At 36.3% G+C, this 11,851-nt stretch overlaps 1 protein-coding gene across 3 annotated transcripts in view; it reads right to left on the bottom strand.

Annotated features, from left to right (window-relative positions):
- Window positions 1-9,274, bottom strand: part of LOC120785145 (ecto-NOX disulfide-thiol exchanger 2-like) — a 184,935-nt gene extending 175,661 nt beyond the window's left edge. For 2 of the 3 annotated variants that reach the window (XM_040119561.1, XM_040119562.1), the window contains exon 1: window positions 9,082-9,274. Coding sequence is in view for 1 of the 3 variants with exons in the window: in XM_040119560.1 (XP_039975494.1) it covers window positions 9,082-9,108 (27 nt within the window). In the remaining 2 variants the exon portion in view is untranslated. The remainder of the gene's footprint in view (window positions 1-9,081) is intronic. The other variant, XM_040119560.1, reaches the window with a different exon arrangement.
- Between the last annotated feature and the right edge of the window lie 2,577 nt (window positions 9,275-11,851).

The raw sequence follows: 11,851 nt of genomic DNA, 5'->3' as shown, positions 1-11,851 counted from the left end.
ATAAATTTTCATTGTGCCCCTAAAGTTCTTTATATGCTCCTAAATGTTTGAACTTAGGAGCACATGTGCTTCTTCGGAAAAAGGAAGCATAGAGCCCTGGGTGTACATTGCAAGATCAATGTGGAATTTTAACATTTCTTCTATATTGCATACAGTACAGAAGCCTCCAGCATATCCCATGTGGCACTTGGAGTGTGAGCAAGTTTGCTGCTCTATTTTTTAAGCCTCCTGGGAAGTGTGCAGCGTATGCTCCCATACTGTCATTTAAGCCAGTTTATTTTTGTACAGCAAAGGTAGGGGATGTTTAAACTTAGGAAATAGATTTATTTTTAACAGCAATTTGAGCAAAGCAGAACAGAAGGTAACATAAGACCTCTACATGGGAGGTGACTATAATTAAGTTACTATGCCAACTAAATGTTTTCATCTGCACATTAACTTTGCCCTCTTGTCTACCCTTGCAGTTGTACATAAAGTTGTAAATAAGAAATGTCCTGACAGTGAATGCGCTTGAGTAATACTGGAGTAATATTGTAGCAGAAAAGCATTCAATTTAAAAATCCGAAACTCTCCCTGGCTGACATTACCTTTCACTGCTACACAAAAGGGAAAAAATTTTTTACTTTTTAATCAGTTCTGCTATTTTAAGAATGAGAACTGGCAGCAGGAAAATTGTTTTTCCTGAAACGTTCTGAGAATGTCTAACTGACTTTGGGTTAAAAAAAGCAGTCATTTTGCATATTAGCAACACACTGCTGGCTGAACCCTGCATCCAAACATTCCTGCAACAATTGTTTCCAACCAGCACTCCACTTTCCAAGGATATTATACAATCCACTAGGACCAGTGACACTTTATTAAATATCTTTAGAATGGGTTAGAAGGAAGCTTCACCTCTACATTTTCTTAATGTAATTTTCAGGAAACAAACTTGTCTAAAGTGCTTTACTACACTTACTAAAGTGCCTCCTTGAGGATGTGTGAGACTCTGCAGGTATGTTATAGAAAATATGAATTTCAGGTTGAATTCAGTATTACCTGATACTCAACAGTAAAGGATTCAGTTAAATATAATTAAATGCAATTAAGGTAATTAAAAGCCCCGACATAGTGGTTAAGGCCAAATGAGACATGATTTTCTTTATGTGTTTTTATATTTTTAGGAAAGGTCTCACTTTGAATAAGCAATTACTATACAGTCAATTAATGAAAATGGCAACTTGACAGTGGAACTATATCAGTTCACTTCATAATTTTGTCTTTGAAACACATTACACATGTGGTTTTGAAAGAGAGAATACATTTCATGCACAGATTCATAGATGTTATCTCGCTTATTATCTCACTGTTCTATTCACCCACTTTAGATGTTTTCCAGCAGGTAGGTATTGTATGCACAGATCCAAAATACACACAGTTTATTGATTTGCTCAAATGGAACCCTCTCACCACCTCCCTCTTTTTATCAAGCTCCCAAATTCCCTTGGGAATTTCAATAAAGAGGGTCGATAAAACATCTAATAATGAGAAATGTCACCTTTTGTCACTTCGAGTGGGACAAAAACAAATTGGTTCAGAACACGGGAAATGTTCTTAACATGGAGCCATCCACTGAGCTAAGTTTAGTAAGATGGCCTCAGGCAAGAAAGTCTAGTCAGACAGATTTAGTACATGAAATCAAAATAGTGGGGAAATTTTACACAGGATGCAACAAAAAACAAAGGCCAGTATTGAATTTATAACAAACAAACAAATAAAAAACTGTGGAGCAAGAAATGCCACACTAATACTAACTGGCAGGTCAGTGATAGGCCATAATAAACTAACAAGTAATTACATTTACTTTAATTATGGGATTACTGAGTGTAATCCTCCTCGGGCAGAATTAAATGACATGTAGGATGTCTGGAGGTCAACATACTTACTCCAGAAAGGGACAACGGTATTGCTGCAGTTTGAAGCTTTGATTTCACTTTAAAACAATAATTAGAACAGGAAACAACAGCTAATAAATACCAGGTTGTGCCAGTCCATTCCTCAGTTGCTGAGTTGGGCTGATGGTGCCAGAGGCTTAAACTGCTTCTTAGAGCTTGTTACTGACCAAATTAAATACTGGAACATCCTACTTCTTAATGAAGCATTTGCCATCAGCAGATATAAAGCCTCCTTGAGCAGTAGTCTAAAAGCTTCTAAGGAGCTGAAGTTGTTTACATGATGTTGTGAGCATTGATATTTTACCTAACAAGCAGTTTGGGCCTGTGCATCATCAGCGTAATTAATGCAACTGAGTAATGGGCTGACACACCTGCTATTTCGTAGCTGTTTTTTTCCTGCACTAATCATTGTTTTTAAGTTAAAGTTTTTTTAGAGTAACTGTTTTTTGCAAGGATATCCCGATTTAGTTTTTTTGCACCTAAGTACTCCTACTCTTAGTAATTTAAAATGGAGTTAGTCACAATTGAATATTTTTATTCTCCTCAAAAATACAGTGGCATAGTGTGCTGCAAAGGACTAAAACTAATGATTATGTTTTTAATTGATTTCTTAGCCAATTTTCTCAATCAGACTGACTGTGTTGTCTATGAAATGTCATAAAGTAGTGAAAAATGTCCATCACAACCTCCTTAAGCCCAGGTTGATGGTTTCAAACAGCATGTTTTGTCAACCCAATAGTCCAAAACCCATACCTTATTATCACAAAAGACAAAGAAATGCAGAAAATTTTCATAATTGAGAATTTGTAACAGGAGAATTTTTTCACATTTTTGCTTAAAAAGTGACTTGGTAGGATTAATCGATTATCAAAATAGTTTAGCAATTAATTTTCTAACTGTCGATTAATCAATTAGTTGACTAATCCTTAAAGCTCTTAAAACAATACATATAAAATAATATATGTTTAACAGGTACTTGGCTTTGCATTAAGTAACTTGCACTACAGCTTTCTATTAACGGTTTCCAACAGTGTTTTGTATAGTATCTGTGAGGAGCGGCATGTCAGTCTGGAACTGCTATAACAGGAAGATTTTGACAGCTTTTCCTCCTCTTCAGCATGAGGAAAATATTGAAGTTCAAATGCAGTTTTTACAAAAGCGACACTCTAGAGCTGCGGTGCACCTGCAAAATGTCTGCTTAATTTTATGATGGACTCGTGAAATAAAATAGTCATTTTATGCTACGTCTAAGAATTGTACACTTAATCAAGTTGTACTGTAGATCTGGGTTATGTGCATTTCATGACATGCACTTTACATGTGAGCTCTGAAAGCAGAGGGACTGCTCACCACTCAGCAATGTCAAGTAATAGAAATATTGACCATATGTTGGAAAGTGGGTGTGCTGTTTTGGTAATGCATTTTAATACACTGAATTAGGATTACAGAAGGATATAACAGACATATTTCTCCATGTGTCTACGAAGAATGGGCATGTAGAGGAAGGGTTATTTTACATGTAACAATAACTCTACTGTTTGGCCCTTAGGGAAATAAACATAAATGTGTGCTGTCCATCACAATATAAATGAGATAGTGACTTGTGGAATATAAACATCCATAGTCCATGCAATTTTATGAGTCGATATTAGCTACACTCAACCTAATTTTTGACTGAGCATCTTATTATTATTTGTTTATGTATTTTTATCTATCTCCCTAAATAAAGAGTTTTCCATTTAGAATACAGAGCTGTCACTGATACTGAAAAGACGCGCTCTTAATAACAAAACACCCACATGAGATGACTGATTTCTGCACTAATTAAGGTCTTACGGATACTGAAGAACAGCACCAAGCACTGGCTACCATTGTTAATCACTTTTGACAGTACAAGATCATACTATGAACAGGCTAGCTTAATTCTAAACCAAAAAAAAACAAAAAATTAGCTTAAATTTGTATGCAGTGCTGGCTTTTGACTTTAAATTTAAGGTTACTGCTTTTTTATTTAAGCTTAGTTATGTTCCAAGCAGCCAGGGTCACCTTCCCTAACATCAAATTTAAATGAACTGACAGATGTGAAATGTAGTGCAGACAAATCTACCTTTAATTTAAAAAAAAAAAAAAAAACCTGCTGGAGCAGTTTACTATAATAGCATACAGTGCATTCAGAAAGTATTCAGACCCTTTCACTTTTTTTTCACATTTTGTTATGTTGGAGCCTTATTCTAAAATTGTTTAAATTCATTTTAATAACCCATAATGACAAAGTGAAAACAGAACATTAGAAATGTTTGCAAACTGATTAAAAAGGAAAAACTGAAATATCACATTGACATAAATATACAGATACAAAATGTGGAATAAGAGAAGGGGTCTGCATACATTCTGAATTCACTGTACTCTAACGAAAAGTTCCTTTCTCTTGTAAATGGAAGTTGAAAGGCCTTTCTGACAAAGAGGACTTAGGCAGCCATTCGTGATGTAACTTCTTCCAAAAAACCCTCTCATTTAAATAAAAAAAGGCTGGTTTATTGTTACTTAAAGAGGACAAAATCAAGTTATATTTTGTTCAAGGTGTATGCTACGCAGAACAAGCAATCATTATATGATATCAATAAATATGAATCTGAGAAAAGATCACAATCACAAGCAGACGTAGCCATCATCAGTCACATGATGGGGTTGATAGCTGCAAGCTAGGCTGTCTGTATTAAGTTCATCAGTCTACGGATGATTAAATTCAAGAGTATGGTTATGGTTAAAAGGCCTATGTGTATATTTTTGTTTTGCCTGGGTATTCTTGTTGATATGGATGGCTAGGTTTAATTATAAGACTAAAAATGGCTATTTAAGTTGAAAATAGGTTAGAACTGTTATGTTTAGTATGTGTTTTAGGGGTGGACTGATCCGTTGCATGGGAACTCAGAATACCCATGAAACACCTAGCACATAAGCATTTGGCAGTGACGGAATGAATATATCACTAAATCAAGCTTCTTGGTTGTAAGAATTTCCTACTTTTCTTCGTCTTATGTGGACAAAACAAGCGATTCATTGGCATCCCCCTAGGCTTTAAGACACTGCGATGGGCATTTTCCCTATTTTCTGACATGATATAGACCAAATGATTAATCCATTAATCAAGACAAATGTGACACTAATCAATAATGACAACAATAGTCAGTTGCCAACTGACTTAGGTTATTGTTGATGTCAATACTGATTCAACAGATCGGATCAGTGCATCTTTAATGAGTTTGGAAGACATTAGTTACTGAGATTTCAACTTCTTTTATTAGTCCTATGTCCCAGAAAATATAAACTAAATTTAATATAAAAACTTCTGAGGGCACAAAGCAAAAAATAAAACAAAATTAATAAGGATAATATTATTAATTTTTTTCTTATAAATTAATCTGTAGCCAGATTTATATTATGAAGAGAGACTGGAAAATGGAGGCTGTGCCACTCCACCATTTGATGTGTGGTTTGGCTCGACTGGTGTTATGGTTTTATGGTTTGTTTTGTTTGTTGTATCTAGCAGAACTACTATGGATGCAAACCTCTCAGGCTTTATTGTGTTTTAATCCTTGATGATTGTAACTACTACCGTTAATCTTCAAAGAAATACAACCAATCAATTACAACACTCTAGTTCTCTCATTCTTCTTATCTAATGTGTCTTTTAAATTATAATAAAAACCCATTTTCCCAGCTAACCAGACTTACACAACGCGACAGAGCTCAATGACTTCATCATAAAATGTGGCAACAGGCCTCCTACTCTGTTACGCATGAAGAATCCCCTCTGCACTTACAGCTTTGGTGTCCACATTTGTCTCTGTCCTGTGCCTTCAATAAGTCAACCGTAAATCCATCAACAGAGCAGCAGATCAGGTATCACAGGCATGGGTGCAGATCTTATTTGTGCAAAGCAAGGTCATGGAACCACATGGATGCTGGATCAATCAGATAGATTAATGAAGCAAAACCTGCTGACATGACGAATATTGACACCCCTATTACGTCTTGGTCTTGCAGTCCTCAACACTGCTTAAATAAATCAGGCCAAAGTAGGAGGAGGCAGGTAAACTTCTGAAACTAATTCTTCACTTGATAAAAAGAATGCAAGAAGGGCTTAACTATAATGGACATGGGACTCTTCCTAGAAATACTGAACTCCTGAACAAAATGTCAGAGAATTAAACATTATTTTGATAGCGGTGGCTGCAATCAATTTGATCTGTGTTCAGAAGTTTTTGCTTAATATGTATATAAGCAATGAAAAGTTAAGATACCTACTAATAAGAAACTAAGATGTATTTTAACTTACACACAAAGCGAGGTTGGGCTTCAACTAAAGATTACTTCACGATTAATGACTGTTTATTATCAATTATTCTCTTGATTATTTTTTTTTTAATTCGTATAATTATTTATCCAAAATATTTTCAGAAAACAGTGAAAATTTCCATCACATTTTGTCTTTAAACTGCTTGCTTTGTCCAAAGCAAGAAAAAAATGCCAATTAATTTCTGAGAAGTTGTGAATGCCATTTTTCACTATTTTTTTGATACTTCATAGACTAAACAATTAGGCAAGAAAATAACTGCCAGATCAATCAATAATGAAAATAATCCTTGGCTGCATATCTACAGCAAATGTTTGGTAATTTTGCCTGAAAAATTACTCAAAGATTAATCGGTTATCAAAATTGTTGGCAATTAATTTTCTGTTCACTGATAAATCAATTAATCAACTAATCCTTTCAGCTCGATTGGGCAAAGTCACTGTCTTTTGATTAAACTTATGTATGGTTGCATGTTTCATTCTGATTAAGAAATTTGCTAGTTTTACATGTACTAAGTCTACACAGCATAACAGGAAATACATAAAATTATAAAATTAAACATCATGTATATTGGCCCACAGTTCGGCGGCAGATAGAAATTTATTTGAATTAACTAGTTTGCTTAAATGTTGTAAGCACAATGTCATCCAATGTCATTTCTCCTGCCAAGATTCTTGTGGTTTTTCTAACAACAGCGACCAACGTAGGCCAGAACAAATGGCATCCTCCATTTTCAATCAATAGGAGGATTAACCTTTGCTATCAGCAGCGCCTCTGTTAGCAAAATGTGGAGTCAAGATTCAGGATTATACTTGTGAAGACATGCTTTAGCTCATTATTGGACTTAAATCTTCAGACCTGTATGACACCCCATTTATCACTAGCATTAGGTTACCATTAATGACTCATTAATCCTTCAAATCTCTCCAAAGAAATGCACCTCATCATGAGCCTTTCTGGAAATGAATGTATTTGCAGAGGTGTCTTCGGTAATGATCTTCCATATTTTTAGAGCTCTCCACTTTCATGCCCACATCAATGGCTGGTCTTCTGAACATTTAGTACCACAATGGTGATTCTTATTATTACCATATCACTCACACAATGTTCATGAAACTGTCTTACTGCACAGAGCAAACCTGTGTTTCTCACACTTTAGCAGCACAGCACAATTATTTGACTGCAAACTATTTCCTGCAAATAACTGACTACTTGACTGCAGTGCTGAAACATTAGTTGACTTATGAATTAGTTTATCAACAAGATAATCAATTAATCATTTAACTCTGTTCAACTCGTCTTTATTCATATGGCACTTTAAACAACAGGGATGATACTAAGTGCTTTACAGTGCAGTGAGAAACAACAAATTAAGTAAGGGAAAAATACAGGGGTCATTTATCGAGAAAAAATGCTAAATATTCTCTGGTTCCTGCTTCTCAAATGTGAAAATTTGCTGCTGTCAGTTTCGTATCATTGTTAACTGAGTATCTTTTGGTTTTTGACTGCTGGATGAACACAACAAGCAATTTCACCTTTGGCTCTAGGATCAATTTTGGCATTTTCAACTATTTTCAAATTCTGTTGACTAAACAATTAATTTTTAAATCTAAAAAATATATCAACAGATTGATCTGTAATGGAAATACTCATTAGTTCCAACATGTCCCATGTTGACTTATTTATGTATTCCAGCTATTACATGTTGGTTACCAAGTGCAATGGCAAAGTACTAAAATGGTGCAATACAACTTTACCTTTCTTATGGACACAACATGGCCCACATAGAAAATCCATTCTACTGTCTCTCAATCCACATACAGCAAGAAATGACAGTCCACTGGATGTCCATATCAGGGACATTTGTAAGCCATGATGTCCCCTTATATCGGCCGATTGCATTGCCATAGATGACCCTTGGTATAGTTGGTCCTCTATTGTCCCAGACCAGTCTCAGCCCTGTGACCAGATGTCAGCCTTCAGTAAACCTCAGCTAAGCAACATATTAAACCCACTCTCCAGACTCCAGATCCATATTAAAGTTGCCTCAACAATGGTGGTATTTTTACATATTCATCTACTTATTTATTGCTAGAGTCAAGCCTGTATAACCTTATAGCATCGATTCGAGGTTGAAAAGGGTCTGGTGGAAAACAGACAAGTATAGGCATAGCAATCTTGGGTCTACCTCCTGAGCCATCTCGGGAGATCTGCAAAATTCAGCCCTAATGTGTGCTATGATTGGTGCAATCAACTGTTCTCCGGGCTCAAAGTAACCTCTTGAATGCTGCTCTAAATTACAGATAACAGTTTGACGGTTACAGCACTATTGTGTGAGTCTCCTTTCACTTGAGGTGGAGAGGAACAATTTCTGCACAAAACACCTCGGTTCAGGACTGATCAGCAGCATGACTGACTTACGTTTGAACAAAAGAGAATAATCACCTTATAGAAGGGGGAGCTGTCCCTGCAGATGCTCGAAGTGACGCTGTCACACTGCTCGGTTAAGTTAATGTCAAATCAGCATTTAAGTCAGCTAACTTAACAGCCCGTGTACAAAAGTAAGACAGGAGCAATTCTGGCTACATAACGCTCCAGGTGGCCGTAAACAAAGCGCTTTATATGCTTCAAAATATGTGACATGCCGCCAAACTGTACCATAATATTGTGCCTTATTGTAAACGTCCCGCTGCAGCGACACTGTGAGAGAAGCTAACGCTGACTACTGTTGAACGGAAAGTTAGCACCGGCGAAGTGAAAGAGTAGAGCAGAGAGGAAGTATAAAAGTACCTGGCTACAAAGCCTGTCTTCCTCCATCCTCTGTGTGCCGCTAAAAAGAGCTGCTTAGACATCCGAGCGAAACTTGGGAGTTAGTTTCTGTCCCTGCAGAGCGGGTAACCAGGAAAGCCCATGGGAAAGCCTCTGGTTAGCAACGAGACCTGTCAAACAATGGCGGAGCCAAGTACGGCAAGCCGGAGGCCGACACGTGCTTTTTGTTGACGTTTTTTGCCGGCCCCCCGACGGGCGACGTGTTTAGGATGGTTTTCTCTACGGCACCGCATGTAATGGTAAACTGCTTTTAAAATGAGCCTACCCAACAGATATATCGCGGGTAAAAGTATTCAGCATGAGGGATAATCACCGTTTCCTTTCCCTACGTTTTCGCTACCAAGCATTTCTTCTTATGGGGCCAGTTGTGTGTGAGCAGACAAGGAGTTTGACTCCGGACTCTTGTGACTCTCGGTGTGTTTCGACGCAGTACCAGCGACGATGTTCGGGGGGGATGTACATGGACATACAGCAAACACAAGGAAAACAAAACCGTGTAAAGATAAATTGACACAACCATATGACTCTTATGTACGAGCAAGTAGGTGAAAAATTAAATGTGTAAAATAAGATGTAAAAAACACACATAAACACACACACACACACATATATATGTATATGTATATATGGTTAAGTAAAACATAAAAAAAACAAATATGACTTTGATGTACATGCAATAAGTGCAAAAATACATATTTTGCACTTATTTGCACATTATGTTGACAGGTGTTCCAATTATTTTGTCCACCCCATTCAAATCAATGAGCGTATGCTAAACAACAGTATAATGCAATGCAAAACACTTCAACAACACCACAAATTACAGGCTCCAGAATGATCATACAGTTGAATGAACAACGCAGATTCAACAAAAACAAACATTATAACCTCATGAAGGAGGATTTATTGCAGGACTGTTATATTTGACTGAATTAGTTTAGGCCTGGTGTACCTAATAAAGTGACATGTGAGAGTAGCAATAACAATTGACAACATCATACAAGTCAAACAGTTTCTGAAGGTTGCATGCCCTAGGTAATATTCATTGAGTTTGGGGGTTTAGTGACGTGAAGAGGCGTTTGCATTATAAATGACACACATATCATCAGCGGGGTAGCTCACAATATGACACCCTCTTCCCCTTTTATTACATCCCTTGTCACAGATGCACAAGTAACTGAATCAACAAATAAACACAAGCATCTGTTAGGGTAATCAGCAGTGAAGTGGACACGAAATTGTTTTCTCAAGATGCTGTAATTACTGTGTGAAGCTTTCGCGACGATGTTTCAGAACATTACAGAGCATTATTTCTGCCATTTTTTTGTTCTTTAGGTCTTTACCATACCTTGGTCATAAGACAAAGGTGTAAAGCCGAACTGTTTTTCTCCACCCCTGCTGCAGGAGTGGACTAAAGCATGCTCTTTTCAGAGGGAGGTAGGACCCCTGAGAGACTCTGACATTGTTTTAGATAGAAAAAATAATCTATCAATGTCACACTGTTTATTTAAAAAAAAAAACATTTATTCCTGGGTACTTAGTGCCACTATTCCCCTGACACATTTTATGGCAGATTCTTATATGGTTTAATTAAACATAGAGATCTAGTATTCTCTGGCAGAAATTACATCTGGCAGCTTTGAGAATACTTTAAAATACAAGACGTGCAAGTACTGCATATAAAATTTTACTTAAGTAACCTTACAGAAGGATTAATAGAAAAATGTACTTAAAGTATTAAACATAAAAGTAATCATTTAGCAGAATGTCCCCTTTCAGAGTGTTACATTATTATGTTAGATTGTTGTTTCTGATGCTGAACATGTGAATCGCATTTTAATGTTGCAGCTGGTTGAGGTGGAGCTAATTTAAACTGTTTCGTACTGTCATGCATTTTACTCTAGAACAATTCATCATAATTTTTAAGATAATCATGTGTGTTATATGTAAAATCTTAAAATAAGTAGAAGTACAATCAAATGAAAGTACATAAGTACAACTACCTCAAAACTATACAATATTACTGTACTTACTTACGATACTTAAGTAAATGTTCAGTTTTGTAATTAACGTGTGGACAGTAGCTTTACTTGAGACCAGGCACAACTGCCTGTGGTTTAGTAAAATAATGCTGTTGCCATTGTAAAATGAGCATTTTGAGTCACTTGCACTAACTCAGCTCAGAGAAGACTATTAAAATTGTGTTGACCTCTCAGAAATGAACTCAAGTTAAAGCTACTTTCTCTCTGTAAATTCCCCATGATGCGAGTGTCAATCTGTAATCCGGTGTGTGTTTAGTTCTGTAATAGAGGATAATCAGATGCATACAGCTACATTCTGAATCAAAGGATTTATTTAATTATTTATTCGTGCATTGGTTATTTGTCTTTTCTCTTTATAATGATCCAGTCCATAATGATGAAAAGTGTCTCATTCATTCTCTGCAATGGTTGACACTTTTGACGACATTTCAGAGATGCAGGTATTTGTGTTGGCTATTTTGGTTATGGATACTTGGCTGGAGGCTGTTGGAGTGAAAAATAATAGGTTGGAAAACTTCCCAGAAACTCCAGATAGGGCTTGGATGGATATATTCAGGGTTTTTTTTCGCATCTTATTTCACATGAAAGACATTGGATGGTTTTCTCTTATTAATTACACAAAAATATATAATTTTATCCTCCTAGAGTTGGCAGCTCACATCTTTCTTTTTAGTTTTGACTGTAGAGTT

This window comes from Xiphias gladius, chromosome 23, assembly GCF_016859285.1.
Source record: "Xiphias gladius isolate SHS-SW01 ecotype Sanya breed wild chromosome 23, ASM1685928v1, whole genome shotgun sequence".
NCBI classification, from domain to species: Eukaryota; Metazoa; Chordata; class Actinopteri; order Istiophoriformes; family Xiphiidae; genus Xiphias; species Xiphias gladius.
The sequence above is the reverse complement of the archived record's forward strand: the minus strand, read 5'-3'. Positions and strand labels throughout refer to the sequence as shown.